This window comes from Lycium ferocissimum, chromosome 5 (assembly GCF_029784015.1).
Source record: "Lycium ferocissimum isolate CSIRO_LF1 chromosome 5, AGI_CSIRO_Lferr_CH_V1, whole genome shotgun sequence".
NCBI classification, from domain to species: Eukaryota; Viridiplantae; Streptophyta; class Magnoliopsida; order Solanales; family Solanaceae; genus Lycium; species Lycium ferocissimum.
This window is the reverse complement of record NC_081346.1, coordinates 24,246,021-24,262,709: the sequence shown is the minus strand read 5'-3', so window position 1 is coordinate 24,262,709 and position 16,689 is coordinate 24,246,021. Positions and strand designations below refer to the sequence as shown.

The 16,689-nt window shown below is 37.0% G+C and overlaps 1 protein-coding gene and 1 pseudogene across 1 annotated transcript in view; one reads left to right on the top strand and one right to left on the bottom strand.

Moving 5' to 3' along the window:
- The first annotated feature begins 1,009 nt into the window (after positions 1-1,009).
- LOC132056559 (phosphoglycerate kinase, cytosolic-like) lies at positions 1,010-4,142 on the top strand (annotated as a pseudogene).
- Positions 4,143-6,047: 1,905 nt separating this feature from the next.
- LOC132056558 (tripeptidyl-peptidase 2) overlaps positions 6,048-16,689 on the bottom strand; it is a 30,372-nt gene continuing 19,730 nt past the window's right edge. The window contains 11 exon segments of the mRNA XM_059448823.1: positions 6,048-6,422; positions 6,664-6,843; positions 7,694-7,786; positions 7,996-8,094; positions 9,368-9,463; positions 10,145-10,237; positions 10,682-10,747; positions 10,862-10,972; positions 11,093-11,142; positions 11,206-11,314; positions 11,407-11,479. Of these exon segments, the coding sequence (XP_059304806.1) occupies positions 6,264-6,422; positions 6,664-6,843; positions 7,694-7,786; positions 7,996-8,094; positions 9,368-9,463; positions 10,145-10,237; positions 10,682-10,747; positions 10,862-10,972; positions 11,093-11,142; positions 11,206-11,314; positions 11,407-11,479 (1,129 nt within the window). The 3' untranslated portion in view covers positions 6,048-6,263.

Sequence of the window (16,689 nt, the reverse complement as noted above, 5' to 3'; positions counted from 1 at the left end):
AAAATAGATAAAATAATGAAAGCGACCTTACCTTATTTAATGTGTATTTGCTTATTTTTAATTTACTTGATTCGTGTAGATTTGTAACAAATCTATTGATATATTTTGTATAAAAGCTGATCTTTTGAGTACATATATATGCTTTTTGCCCAATAAATTTTTTGTTGTAATTACTATTAGTGTAATTTCTATCCCCGTAAACACACCAATTCCAATTGGGCAATTCGCTTCGTTTGGGGTGGTCTTTAAATTTTGCCCTCATATTTGAAATCTTTAAATTTTGCCCTTCGGCTTAAAACCCATAGGTTCAGGGTTCGAACCACGCGCGATCGAAATTTTAAAAAAAATTCGCAAGGCAAGTTTAAATTTCGCTATGCCCCGGCATACAAAGGAATTACAATCAGGACCCGATGCAATATCTCTTAATTTTGATAATTCATTCAAAAGGAGAGACAAAAATAGATAAAATAATGAAAGCAGTGAAGGAATTCCTTACCTTATTTAATGTGTATTTGCTTATTTTTAATTTAAAAGTTTGCCGGTTAAAGTATGCCTCCGTAACTTTGTGAAGGAATTATCAAAGTTATCACCGGATATATTTTGTAAAGTGAAAAGTATCGTCATATCTGGTCCGTAAATATACTTCCTTAACATGTACATAAATATGCTTTTTTTTTAAGCCCAATAAATTTTTTGTTGTAAAAGTTACAAAAATTAAAAAAAGGCAAATTAGTAATTTAAAATTTCTTTAAAGACCAATTTAAGAACACTCCGCAAAAAAATGATTCCAATTGTCGGTGATTTTCCAAGTTCCTAGTGTAGCAAGGTTAATTGGGCTTTTAGCGTCCTTCCATTTATGGGCTTAGCTGAAATACGTGAGTTGGTGTTGGAGCCCAGTCCACTAGCAGCCCAATATTTAAGAAACAGAAATTCAAATCCATATCTTAATTACAAACCTTAATAGACGGTTTTCTCTTACAGGTAAGCTCTCCCTTCTAGGGCTTTATTATTATTATTATTATTATTATTATTATTATTATTATTATTATTATAAAATTGGATCTGCAGATTAAGCAATTTGTTCGCTGACAAAACATATAAAAGAATAGCTGATATCTTTTACTATATTTTTGTGAATGGCAGTTAAGTTTGCAGGAAAAGGAGAGATTTATTGAGCCATGAGGTATGAAGGAAGCCAACAAATTCTCTCTTCTTTTCTCAATATCAATAATGTTATCTTTATTTATCACTTGATTTTTGAGCCATATATGGGCTCTCCTATTTTCAATAATTGTCTAGCAAACTTGCTTCTAATAAACAACAACATACCCACCCACAAGGTGAGGTTTGGGGAGGGTACGTGCAGACCTTACCCCCAAAGACGGAGCAAGAATTTTCATTAAAGGGGTTCAAAAATATGAAGAAGTAAATACACAAAGAAGTCAAGGGAGTCAACATCTACTATATATACATAAAAAAAAAAAATTTAACCTAATTTTCCGCCGAAGGGGGTTAGGATAACCCATCAACCCTACCTTGCTCTGCCCCTGCTTACCCCTACCTCGTGAAGGTAGAAAGGTTGTTTCCGAAAGACTCTCAGGCTCAAGTAACCATATCAAAGCAGTTCTACAAACTTGCTTCTAATATATGAAAAAATCTCATGTTCAGGAAAAAAGATAGTTTTGTTTCTTTCAAGTACTTAATTATACGCAAATGGTGATATTTGCTGGAGTATAAATAAGAATTTCTTTAAAATCTAGGATATGGTGTAAATATTTCCCAAGCCGCCATCTTCTTTCTCCATATCAGTCTACCTGAATCCCTAGGTAAAGTTGTTTGATTTTACTGATCAGCTAACACTCTAGCCATCTGGTCTCTATATGCAGTTGGCGAACAGGAACGAGGATGAAGAAGAGTGTAGAATCTCTTAAAGAAGAAGATCTGAGAGGGAAGAGGGTATTGGTAAGAGTTGATATGAACGTCCCAATGGATCGTGATGGCAAAATAACATTTGATACCAGAATCCGAGCAGCTATTCCGACCATTAAGTATTTGATTGAACACCGTGCTCGTGTCATTCTCATCGCTCGTCTTGTAAGTTAAATATCGCATACCTGATTCACCTTTTCTTTCTCTAAGCAATGCCAGCCTAACTATCAATATACCTGCTTATGCTATTAAAAGCTTTTCCCCTAGCGAGTGGAGATTTCTGATAGTTTTTAGAAAAACAGCTGTGTTTCCGTTGTCTCATTCAGTAGTTGAAAGTTGTATGTAGACTCTTTGTGCATTTTTTTTTTTAATAATTATTTTAACCACATTAGTGAAAGTTCTATGTATTCTCCATGCATGTGGCTGTTCTCTGATCATCTGAATTCCCGGTTCCAGGGTTTACCAGTTGGTGACATTAAAAATTACAGCTTGAAGTCACTTGTGCCAAGGCTGTCAGCGCTATTGGGATTCCAGGTCTGTTTCCTGTTCATCTATCCTTTTTGGCCTTTGTTTCTTCTGTGGCTGTCTAAAGAGGCTAGTGTTTACCCATAGGTCAAGATGGCAAATGATTGCATTGGTGAAGAAGTTAAGAATTTAGTTAATGCATTACCAGAGGGAGGAGTTCTGCTGCTGGAAAATTTGAGATTATATAAAGAAGAGATTTTCAATGATGAGGACTTTGCAAGTAAGTTGGCGTCTGTTGCAGATTTGTATGTCAATGAGGCCTTTAGGACTTCGCACCGACTATACGCCTCCACAGAAGGGGTTGCTAATCTCTTGAAACCAGCTGTTGCTGGATTACTCATGCGAAAGGTACATTTTTTTGAATTTCAGCACCAACAAAAAATGGGTACAGATTATGAATTTTGGACTGTGAAATGTAAGAAAAAATTTGGTAGGTTGTGACAAAGCATGTTCTGAAAATGTATCTCAATTGTCTAGCACACAATTGAATTAGTCAATTTGGTGGTTAAAACGGTTTACATATTTGGCCGGAAACTGTCCTACTGCCTTGTAGGTAGTTTAATTTTCTTGCATCTTTTTTGCTATCTTGATGGTATTAGGAACTTGACTATCTTATTGGAGCGCTAGAAAACCCACCAACGCCATTCGTTGCCATTGTTGGTGGTTCAACACTATCAACTAAGAGTCTTTTGATAAAGTCACTTGTGGATAAAAAGGTTGACACCTTATTGCTTGGTGGAGGCATTATCTTTACTCTCTTAAAGGCTAGAGGGCAGTGTGTTGCGTCCTCCCTTGTGGAAAGACATGAGCTCAACGAGGCGAAATCAATTATGGCCTACGCAAGTGCAAAAAATGTACGTCTATTGTTTCCTCGTGATGTAATGATGGCAGATAAGCATAGTGCTACGGCCATGACCAAGGTAAATGGCGTTTGGCAATGGTAGCTTGTTCTACATGTATCTGTTGTCCTGACTGGTTCAATTAGTCCTATTTTCTTTAGCCTTTCAGGTTGTTCAAGCAACTAAAATTCCCAATGATGACTGGATGGGTTTAGTATTGGACCTGATGCTATCAAGTCTTTTAGCGAAACGCTAGATGCCGCGAAACCTATCTTTTGGAATGGACCTATGGAAGTGTACGAGTTTGACAAATTTGCTGCTGGAACAAAGGTAAAAAGATCTTGCCTATGTTCCGATAGAATTGTTTTTCTGGTCTAGTTTTAAAACGGTCATAGATTGTTCTCTTTATGTTAACTGGTTTTGACTGCATCTGTAATCTTTTGCCGCATATAATCCAGGCTATTGCAAAAAAGCTGGCAGAACTTACTGAAAAGGGAGTAACAACAATCGTAGCTGGTGGTGATTCTGTTGCGGCTGTGAAGAAGTTTGGCCTTGCGGACAAGATGAGCCACGTTTCAACAGGAAGAGTTTAGAGCTTCTGAAGGGGGAAGAGCTTCCTGGGATGGATTGCCTTGACACTGATGATGATGATGATGATGATGATGCTTGAGGAGTATCTAATGGTTGAGCCGTTGAGGTGCTCTTTCGATTATCAATTTTGGCTGTTCATTTTGAAAATAGCTCCTTTTTTTGGGGGTGTTTCTCCCCTTTCATCAAGTTCAATATGAAGTGCATTCATTTGAGAAAAGATTATCTGTGTGCCCGCAGCAGTCAAGACACCTTTTTTTGTCTTGCTTTTGCCTGGGTTTGGGGAGTTTTTCTTTATCAAGAAATCAAGACATAAATTGACTAGTTTTTCCAACTTCATCCTTAGACAAAAACCGACAAGTTAAAGTAACAATCTAGATGATAATTGAAAAAGTCACATAGTAACTTAAGAGATTGTTGGATTTCTAATGTCAAAAGATTTATTACCTGTGCATGCTCTAATTAAAAAGAACAAGTAATTTATTTTTATTATACAGGGATAATTTAGTAAACTTTAAATTGCATTATTAATTTCTTAATATACTTGTTTTTGGCTAAAATGACACCGATTTTGGGACGGAGGAAGTATTACTTTATATACATAATTAAATCTTATATATCCTTAATAAATTTCCGACTTCAATTTGCTACGCATGAAACTTGAACTTCTGATTCATTTGTTTGTGAGAAATTAATCAGAAAATGAGGGACTCTGGCGGGGACCAAATTTTTGGTCAGGGTCAACATGTTTAATGTTCAAAAGAGAAAATGTATCAGTAAACACAACAATCCAAACGCACAAAAGCGTGGCTCTCGAAGGGCAATTCCAGAGATTTGGGATTCGGACTATGTCACGTGGCGGAATCTAAACAATACTTTGTATTGTCCTATTTGACTTTACAGGTGTCAACACCCTGCAGCTAAATGTGGGTTTGACCTATGCAATACTATGACGACCACATTTGGCCGGTTCAGCTAGTTAACAATTGATCAGTCACCGGCCACACCTCAACTCTATAGCCTATTGTATTACTCGTCCTCCCAGTTTTGTCATATGTGGCATATTTTTCTTTTGCATTTATCCAAAAAATAATTGTTTATTATTTTTATAAATAATTTACCACACAAATATTTTTTATTCTTCCTTTCTTTTTTAATTCCGTGTCTAGTCAATTTGTATCACATAAATTGAGACGGAGAAAGTACTTAATTACGCTCTGAGAGGCAGCCAAATCTGTCTGAAATTGATTTTTATCCTCTGCTTTTCCTCTTGGTTTTTTTCCTTTACACGGCAGACTGAGGAGCAATGCGTTACCATCTCTCAAGTTCAAAAATGTCGAACTTGTGTACTGATCAAATCATCAAAAGTGAAATACATACCAGTTTAAATCCCTATCATGAAGAGAGATACTGTGATCCTACTATCCTCTAGTCACAACAAATGAATATTAAGTTGCGCTAAACTGATTTTCATGAGAGAATTGAATCATAAACGAATATACGGTGCGACCTAGTGGGAACCTGAGGCTTCAAATTCCAACACGCCAAAAAGTAGATGAATTCTTTCCATTTGCATAAACCTTAGCAGGCAGAATTACCCGATGGTTATATTGGTGAGAGGTGGTCGTACGCGATAAAATAATCAAGGTATGCAAAAGCAAGCCATACACTACCGTCATCAGAAACGAAGAAAATCATAATCGAACTTGAGAAAAGGCGAAGCATAACCTTGCTGCCATCGTTAATGATGGATTCCATAGGTCGAGCATTTTCCTTTCTACTACTAAAGTCGAGTGGTTAGGCTTATATTGAGCATTACGGAAGGAAAATAAGGGTAAACGGTCTAGTGGGGGAAAAGTAAAACATTAACCCCAAAGAAATACATGCAAATCCGATTATACAGCCGTATTCTGATTGTTGTGGTTGAGCGTCCATGGTAACCATAAACGTTTTCAAGCATTGACACTTGCAAATTGCAACTCAAGTCAAGATAGACCAAGTTCAGTTCAAATCTTCACATTATCTCAAGACATTTCTGTCAGCCAATTCCAGCCACAACATTCGTCCATGTTCCTGCCTCACTATTCGAAAGTATAGGATCCCACGGTAGTGTACAAAATGCAGATATGCAACAAAGTTATTTCTCACGGTGCCAGACCACCTCAATACACAAATTAGATTTTAAATTACATAGTTTAGACATGTGATCATGCTTCTTAGTAGGACCAAAAGAAAACAAACTATATGAAGATTGGAAAGAAAGTTCTTTTATTCAAATATTGGACAGTGCCATAAATGATCCTGTTTTTTTTCATGCAGATCTCCAGGCACATTCTCTCTCTCTCTTAATCTACTAAATATGGCGTGTTCACTGAACAAAAACTAAAAAAGAGGTAAAGACGATGGAAATCGTACTTGCATCCACTGTTTCTCATATACCAGCAAGTGGCTCCATCCTATCTGATCGAGCAAAGAAAGCTTTAGTTCATAAAGCTTCTTCTTGGGTGGGTTACCATCATCTTGTATCATGTCATTTAGAATCTGTTGCAACAAGCCAGCAAATAATCTCAACTTTTTTTCAAAAATAAGATTTTGCAATTACATGAGCGAACCAGTGTTGAGCAATCAAGTGTTAACAAAAATGCGTATGAAATATTGCTAAAGCGAGCAAGAACGAGAGAGAAGTTCAACCATCTGACCCGAGAAAATAATGAAATACAGAGTGTACTGATGCACCAATTAAAATTTGCTTCATATACAAAACGCTCAAAAATAGCAGTACCTTAAGTGCGGTTCCAAGTCTTCCATGATGCCTCTCACGGAGAACCGAAAGGATTCCATATTTAGAAGACTTCAGATCCACCCATTTCTGTAGCTCTTTGAAGTTCTCTTCAAACATATCCGACTGGACATCAGACACTGATGCAGCTTGGCTATCAGCCTTATCCGCAGTGCTCCCACTCTGACAACCATTATCACCACATTAAAAAACAAAAATATAAAATTAAAAAAATAAAGAAGAAGAATCCTGGACACTTCGCACAGCAGTTCTTGTGCACAATCAATGATAACTGAATGCAGAATGTACATCAGAAGATGAACACCAACTCATAATCTAACTGCATCAGGTGATCATCCCTGTCAGACTAACTTAAATATAATAACATGTGCAGGAACAATCTAATCATACTCTGACCCAGGAAATATAGAAATAAGAAATTCAGTTTGCGAGCTACAGGGTTGTTTTGTTTTTTCTCTGAAGCTATAGCTTTCATCCTACCAATGCTCATTCCTTCATTTATTCTGTTTAGGTAGAATCAACTTACTTATTTTTTTAATTGTTTAGGTCCCGGGGTTAGGGAGTTTCCAACATCCAAGTTTGAACTCAGGGCAAAGAAAGGATACAATATTTTAAACCAGATATATGCACCTCTGTTAGAAGCTCACTAACTGTGTAATTATCCCACGCACAAAGACAAATGGACGTTAAAAATCAAACAGATCCACGTCAATCCTCTTCAGCACATATGCTAGATATGAAATGCCAGTATGAAGTCTCACGAGCCATACAAAATGAACAAACTACTGCCGTCCAGCTTGTTCTGTTCTGTTTATTTTTCTTTTGTTGGATAAGTGTTTCTAATAGCCTGTTTTTATTTAAAGTTCCAGAACTCACAAAGATTAAGCATTTTAAAGATAGAACTTTTCATTCGAAGGCCAATCTTTATTACTATTTGCCTTAGCAATCATCTCAGCAGTCCGCATTCAAGAGCAAGGATAGAAGGTTCATGGCTCCATTAAAGAGTCATTACCTTCAATGCTTCTAGCTCTGCCAAAGCCAATCCCTTCTGGTAGAGTGCTTCAGTTAACTGGTCACGGGTTGTCTCCATTTTCTTCTTCATTTTCTGTCAAATGGAGTAGACTGTTGTTATGACTAGTCTCTTGGGATAAAAACTGTTCTGCTGAGATTCAAGGACAAATCCAGCAGTCCAGCTTTTACAGTTAGCAGAAGGGGGAAAAGAGAAAAAGTACCGACAACATTAACTGCTATGACAACTAGTTTTTCTCCAATTGAATGTAATAGAGGTAAAAACACCAAAAGCTGAACACTCACTTCTGTAGCCTCGTCTTCTGGATCACTTCTGAGGGCACAATAACTTGCCAATTCATCTCTGTCGATGCTAGCAACAACCTCATCTGCTGCTCTGCTAATCTGGAGAAAACACATGCCTTGGAATCATGAAATCCATGATCACTTAGATTATAAGGAAAGACAAAAATCAATTCAATTATTTGTCGCCCGTCTAAACAAATGTCTTCCACCAATTTGTTTAACCTACTTCTTAATCTGTCATCCAAAAGAATTGATCACTCTCCTCCCAAAATGAAAAGCACATCCTCCCAAAGAAATTTTAAATAAAATACTCTTTTTCTTAGAATTTTTTTTAAGCTTTCGAGCACCTTCTCCAATCATATCACTTGCATCCTTGCGAACACATTAGTGTACATTCAAAGTTTCTTATCTGCTTACCCATTCCTATCGGCTCAGATAGAAGGGGAAGATGGAATCATGGAATCACATACAACCTAAGTGGTAGCACAGACTTTAACACCTTGTACAAGTATCAGCAGTTACGCTGACTCTTTCCAACTCAACTAGTAGGGCAATTGTATAGCGAGATCAGAACAGGTGTTCACAATCAAATTGTCAAAACAAAAAACACCTTCAGACTAAGCTCCATCACCTCCTTTTTTTTTTTTTTTTTTTTTTGGAGGTGGGAGGTTACAAGGTCTTTTTAAGCACATTCAGATCATAGCCATATAATGCAGCTAACAAGTTATATTCCTTAAAGATGTCTGTCTACACATAGTTCCAAGTTAAATTCTCTGAAACAAAGAGTGTCTCAATAGAATTCTTCAATGGTGTACAAGCAGTTTGTAAGAGACTGATCATTCAAATTGCAAAAAACAAATTTAGGACCATAGTTTCCTAACAGGTGTGATAGGAAAATATTTTCCAAAATTCTGCGGTAAAAATGTCATTTCCAGATATATATTTTCTGGAAAATGATTTCAGGTAATGTTTAATTGTTGGTTGGAGCAATAACAAGAAGTTAAAAAGTTAAGATCTTCAAAAAGAAAAAGTTGAGAGTTGAAATACTGTGAAGGGAAACCACCTCTGCTCATAAGCCCTAGTGGAAATGCTTTCCTTGGAAAAATAACTTTTTCGCAAACAAATACAATAACAATGATTTATTACGCATAACATACATGGAAAAACGAAAAGAGCAAGGCTACGCTCTCAAAAGTCAAATACAAATATCTATATTTTAAACAGACTTACCCTGGTTAACAACTCACATGGCCGCAGAAAGAGCAAATTGAGGTGTACAACAACAACAACAACAACAACAAGAAGCCCAAAGATAATCCCACCATGTGGGGCAAAGAGCAAATTGAGGTGTATACTTCAAAAATATGCTTACCTCTGTGAAATGATGGATTTTGTCCTCAATATTGCTTCGGGAAAGCACGCCTTCCAATATTTTAGCAAGCAAAGGAGTGTATTCGGGGTACTCTGACTGCACGGTAATTGATATCAACAAAAAATAAAAAAGGAAAACATGGAAACATTGTCATACATGATGAGCATATAAATAGACAGAGCAAGAAATCAGAGCAGAAGGAATGATACAAGGGAAATTCAACAGAAGTCTGGAAAGAACACGAAAAAAAAAAAATCATTCAGCCTCATTTTAACAGCAAAATACTCTTTCTATTATTGGAGAAATGAAACTAAGAGATTCCTGTTAAAAAGAAGAGGCAGTACAAAGTTGAAACACAAAACAAACAACCTAAATCAGAAGCCTGACCCAAGAGGTAAAGGCCAAAAACAACATGAAGCTGACAGAAATCTGCACAACCTCATCAACCCTTTCTGCACACTCTTCACTTGCACCAGTAGGGTAGGGCCACGAGACTTCTAAGTTAAGTCTGAAAGTAGAGTCATCTCAATTTGAAAGCATCTATTTATTCCGTTTTTCTCCAAATCAAAATAAGAGCTTTTAACTTTGCAGACTTCAGAACATTGCAAGTGTAAATGTTGCAACTTTTCAGCAGGTACAAGTGGGATTTGCTTAACCTAATCTGACTTTCTGAGTTAGTACTTCCATTGTCAATTGATACCGCATCAGGTTTATTAGCTCACAAGTTAGGCCTTCAAAGCAGTTGTTGTCACCTCCTTAAAACAATTTAACAATTACCTTAAGTGACTGAGATAACTTTTTCCATTCTCCGCGTTCCTCATCGGTGCCTTGATTCAAGCTAGCAAGAACCTTTATTTTAGCATCGCGGACCTGATTAACCAAAGGAGAGCTACTATAAGGCATGTTAAAATACAAGAGAAAGTAAATGATCAAAATCAAAAAGATATTCTTTCTAAGGCAACTACCTAGTAAACAAACAATTGTAAAGAAGAAGCAGCTGATACTCCCCAACTCCATAAGTCAATACCAAAACAATCTATATTTCCCCTTTCAGTATGGTAGTGTACTACTTATCTTGTTGGAGAGGAGAAGAAATGTTATATAATAACTCTAATTAAAACAGCATCTGACCAGATATTGCATGCATCCTAATATTTCTCCAACTCCAGGTAAAAAGAAAAGCAATAGATGAAACAAGAACCAGGAAATCATAAATATTGATGAATGAGAAGTGTTGAGCACAGTGACCTAACATATGAACACTTAACCAATCAACTTGCCAAAAATTAGAATTTGATAAATAAATATGAATACCTCATCTTCTAGTCTTTCTGAGACGGTCTTGGTGTCAGTCGAACTTTTTCCTTTGTCTTCATCAAGCTGTAATGAAAATATCGTTCACTGAATCTAGAAAGACCAAGCACAGATGGAAATGAAAGAGGTTATCTGTGCATTGCAGAAGGTAAATCTAGACAGAAGGATACAAGGGAAAACCTTAATTGGTGGCACAAAAAAAGATATTTGATAAGATGCAGGATTCTTCTGCGGACTTTTTCCCTCTTGATATGAAATTGGGCCAAACAACACAGATCCTTCACGGCAATTCTGCAAGTAGATGATGTAAATCATAAAATGATAGGACACATAGATGACAGCTCAGAGAAGGACATGGCAGGATGACAAGTCCTGAGTTAAGCGACAGAACAGAATTTTGGTTGGACAAACCTTCGGGAGCTTGTCCTTCGCTGGAGGACCCACATAAAATGCTTCTTTCGCTATACAAATATCAAGATGTAAAACAATATACATGGTGATATAACAGTAGGAAAAAGATAAACGTCATAAATTGAACTAAACATACCCTGGAACTAGATCTGAAGACTTGAAGGAACCATCACCCGTTAGTGGACCATCAGGTTGAGAATAGAAGTTCAACCGAACGATGTCCTATACAAAAACTTATGCATCACAAACAAAAACTTTGAAGAGTGTCAAGCAGTATAGACCTAAGTTAGCAGTGTAAGAGCAAAGAAGTATACCTTTTCCTCCAATTTTCTTTCAATGAATAGCACCAACTGCTTCATCTTCTCTAGATACTGTACGTTGTCATGCCTGAAACATAGATATTACGAGCTGGTGAGGAATTTTTTTTTGTTATATTCAAGCTATCCTACTGGGCACACTCAATGTGTGTGCATCTCATAAGATGGCAAAAAAGAAACAAAGCACAGATTGGTTTCACATTACAATGTAATAATTGGGTGTTGGAAGAGTCACAAGCAAACGGTGTGGTGAGGCCAGACAATCCAATTAAGAAACATCGTAGATACTTTCCTTGTTAAATTTGTTTGCGATGGATTTACAGTTTAAAAAACTTTTGGTGGTTATCTGGAAAGAATATTTAGGAACTTCCAACTTTTGTTTCTTTACTCAATATTACATCTGAATTGGGTGTTGAAAGAGTCACAAGTAAAAAGGTGTGCTGAGGCAAGACAATCTAACTAAAGAAACATTGTAGATAATTTCCTTGGTAAATTTGTTCGCGATGGATTTACAGTTAAAAAAAATTGGTGGTTATCTGGGAAGTATATTTAAGAACTTTAACTTTTGTCTCTTTACTCGATATTGCATCTGAATTTGGTGTTGGAAGAGTCACAAGCAAAAAGCTGTGTTGACGGCTAGACGATCCAATTAAAGAAACATCATAGATAATTTCCTTGATAATTTGCTTGCGATGGATTTACATTTTAGAAGACTTAGACACTGAAGGCGCAGCCTAAAGGTCAATGAAGTGGGTACAAACCTTGGAAACCAGGTTCAAACCCTGCCAGAGACAAAAAATTACTAGGTGATTTCTTCCTATTTGCCAAAAACTACGTTGGCCGAGTTACCCTGTATGTGTGCTGGTGTGAGGCATACCCAATGAAATATTCGAGGCGTACACAAGCTGGCCTGGAACTCCAAAATCGAACAGATTTTGATGGAAGGAACTTGCAAACAATGACTAAAGCCTGAAGTTGCAAGACTTCCATTGTTCTAAGAACTATATATACCTATCTTATAATAGTCACAACTCTTGGAAACAATCCAGAACATGGCCATGGAACTGCATTAGATAACGTGATCGTAGCAATAGATTTATCAGCATTTAATATGCTCTATATGTGCTTAAAAAGTCGACAAAGAAGAACGGTTCGCAAGGAAACACATGTATTTAATTGAGAAAGTGCTGACAACTTTGTTACGGTTGCAGCTATGGTCGAAGTTAGACAACCTAGATTTACTCTTTTTTTTTTTTTTTTTTTTTTTTAATAAGGTAAATAATTTTATTAGCAATTGGGGAAATCCCAATTATAAACCATTTTATATTTTTATAAACCATTTATCTAGGAGAGAATGGAAAAGTTGGACAATTAGAAGAGTTGGACTCTAGATGTTGTCCCACACTGGACATATATTCATACAGCTATACTGAAATGTCTTTTATATTTGGCCACATACATAGACGGCCCCTTAAACTTGGTTCCAGTTTCCATTTTGACGCTTCAACTACAACTTTTACCTATTGGCTATTACAGATTCCAAAATCATTCATACTGTGCCTATTAAACAAAGCTTGTATTGAATGCCACAAAATCACACATCTAGAGTTAAGAGTAAGTGTTTGCATAATCTGTATGTCTGGTGTAATAGCAATATGTTAGTAAGCCTAGATCGGTACACGGATTTTCTGGAGTTGTTAGGTAGGAAAGAGTAGCAATTTATCTGGTTGGTCTCTATATGAATTTTTGTATTCTTCTGTACTATCTTGGTACTCTATCAGAAAAAGAAAATATAAGTGTGCCTCGAAAAAAGTGTTTCTCACATCCCTTGGGCAGGTAGAAAGATTCAAAATCCAAATTTCCGCATGCTTCTCGCCGGAAAATGTGTAGTTCTGACGGAAAAGCGAATTTCCAGCAAACTCTTCTTTTTTCTCCATCAAATCCGACTGCCTCCACTAGGGGCGGCAAGGGGGTGGGGCAGTGCGGGATGGGGCGGTGCGGGTTTGATTTTAAGCCACAACTTTTTCCACCCGCCCCGCATAAGTTTTTTCTTTTTTCCATTCTTTTATATTGCTAAAGCAGAATACTTCGAAATTCTAGCGAGATAGTCTTCAAATTTGTGTACATACAGTGAACTTCCGCCCTAACGCCAGCTATTTTTTAATTCTTCAATATGGTTCAAATATTGTGACTGCTGGATCATATTTCCACTGATGTATCTTTTTGCTAGAAAGTAAGTTAAGAAAGGTACACCTGTATTAAAAATTAAGCTTGAATTGGATGAACAGAAAGTACTCCAGCAATAAAATGCATGCAGGGATAAGATAATTTTATTTGGTGTTATATTTCCTTTTTTTAAGGAATAAAGTATCATATTGGGTTATAAGAATAAAAAATCATATTGATATTCATGTTGTTAATTGGACGGATTGAAGTTCAATCTTGATGGCCAAAAGCATCAACTATTAAGCTGGCAAAGTCGCAGTAGTTTGTTCCAACAAACCAAATCACAAACTAACTATAATATAAAGGGCAGCCCGGTGCACTAAGCTCCCGCTATGCGCGGGGTCCGGGGAAGGGCCGGACCACAAGGGTCTATTGTACGCAGTCTTACCTTGCATTTCTGCAAGAGGCTGTTTCCACGACTCGAACCCGTGACCTCCTGGTCACATGGAAGCAACTTTACCAGTTACGCCAAGGCTTCCCTAAACTAACTAACTATAATATATGATTAAAAAAAATTTATATATGCATGTATAATAATTAATTAATATGCAGAAATATTAACATCAAAATTTAAGAATGGCAAAGTTAGCCCCACCCGACATGATGTCAAACCCGACCCGCCCCGCCCCGCTGCCATCCCTCCACCAACATCAACACCTTCTTTCTTATCTTTCAAATCTGGCCACACCACCACCTTCTCCTCCTTCAAATCTGGCCACCACCACCGCAACTTCATTTACCCAGCAATAGTATATACGATTTCTGAAAATGGAGTGCTCTTGCAATAATAGCAACTTTCAGCAGCTTAGTCAAAAGAATCAAGCTGCTCTTCATCGGTTCCTTTATCTCTTGTCTCTCTACCTCTCTTTTCTCTTTTCCTTTTTCTTTTCCGGCTTTGATTTTCAAAGAAACAATGACAAAAGGTTTCTAGTTACAGAAAGGACAACCAAAGAAATGATTGTGCACTCTGATGACAGAGGGATTGGCCTTATGTTATGTGGTCCTATTATTTGATGAGGATCTCCAGTTGCTGGTTTCAAGTTTTCATTTCAAAGTGAAAGGATATTTTACTGATGTGGTTTGGGTAGGTTCAAGTTTCGATTTCAAAATGAATGGTTGTTTCCTCTGGGAAATCAATATAGGTGTGGTTTGGGTAGTTGGAAAATAGGAGATGCATGTGGGGAGGACGGCGATATGTCGGGGACAGCGACAGGTTGCGGATGGTGGTAAGAGTTCAGTGCCATGCCCTAAAAAGAATTTCTTCTTTTCTTTTTTCCACAAGATTCTTCTTTTTACTAATTAAGAGTCAATGACACATAACTTTTTTCATTAGTTATTCTAGCCACGTCACCATGCGTGAAGTTCCCATTTTTTATTTATTTTACTGGTTAGTAATGAGTGGTTTAATAGGCACACTTTGAACGGTGTTGGGGTGTCTAATAGGTGCAAGCTTGAGGTGTCAAAATGAAAACTGGCCCCAAGTTTAAGGGTCCGTTTATGTAGTTGGCCTTTAAATTATCATCAGATTATCAGTATATTCTATTCTCTTCTTACTTTGCTGTCAGTTTCTACAACCTTGGTACAGACTCAAGTAATTTCTTCCTACAGGTCGACGGCCATATCAGAAATAAGGACTGCAATATACTGATACTATGATATCACGAAGACAAGTCACGCCTATTTACAAGTGTTAGACACAATACACATGATATATGCCCAATGTGCTGACAAACAGCTAACCTCTTCTAGCACACTAATTCTAGCTAGAGGTGGCAAAATGGGTTAAAAATATGGTTATCCGCCCGATCCAACCCATTTTAAATGGGTTGGATACCCTATCCATTTAATATGGGTCCAATATGAGTCAACCCATATTATCCACTTAAAATATGGGTAAATTAATGGGTAAAATGGATAAAACCCACAACATATAGAGTGTGTTTGGTATGAAGAAAATGTTTTCAATTTTCCCATGTTTGGTTGGTCAAAATGTTTTGGAAAATATTTTCTCTAGAAAACAAATTCCTTAACCACCCCCTCCTACCCCCACCCCCACCACCCCCACTACCTACCTCCCCACCCCTATAACCACCCAGCCCACCCCTACCCCTATCACCACCTACCCCCAACCCTTACCTCTCACCTCCCTACCACCACCCCTATCTCTCAACTTTGCAAAACTAGACATTTTGTGAAAGTAGTAACTTTCAAAAATAGCAACTTTGCAAAAGTAATCACATTACAAAAGTAGCCGCTTTTTCAAAATATTACTTGCGAAAAGTAGCTACTTTTCAAAAATAGTCGTTTTGCAAAAGTATTCACTTAAGAAAATAGTCACTTTGTAAAAGTAGTCACTTTTAGAAAATAGCCACTTTGTGAAAGTAGATACTTTTTAAAAATAGTCATTTTTGAAAGTAGTCAATTTTCATGAATAGTCATTTTGTGAAAGTAGTTACTTTAAAAACTAACTGCTTTGCAAAAGTAGCCATTTTTTAAAATAGCTTCTTTGTGAAAGTATTAAAATAACCATTTTTGAAATGTGCCATTTCCAAGATAGTGGTCAATTTTGTAAAGTAGCCATTTTTTTAAAGTGACACAAAAATGGCTACTTTTGTAAAGTGGCCATTTTTTGAAAAATGACAAAAAAGTTGCTTATTTTTGCAAATTTGCATTTTCGGTCGTTTTCCAAGAAATAAATTTTTGCAAAAATAACCATTTTTATGTCACTTTATAAAAATGGTCAATTTACAAAAATAGCCATTTTTGTCACTTTTAAAAAATGGCTAGTTTACAAACATAGTCACTTTTTTGGGGTTGTCTTCAAAGTACAAAGTAGTCATATATGAAATAGACGCTTTAGGAGGGGGGTGGGTGAGGGTTGGGTGGAGCGGCGGTGTGGGATAGGATGGAGTTGGGGTGGGTAGGTGAAGATGAAGTGCGTTCGAGGGTGATCGTTAGGTGGGGCTGGGATTTGGTTGGGGAGTGGGTGGTGGGGGGTGGGGTTGGGTGGATATTTTCCAAAAAAGATTTTCTTTGAGGTCGTGTCATTCAAAA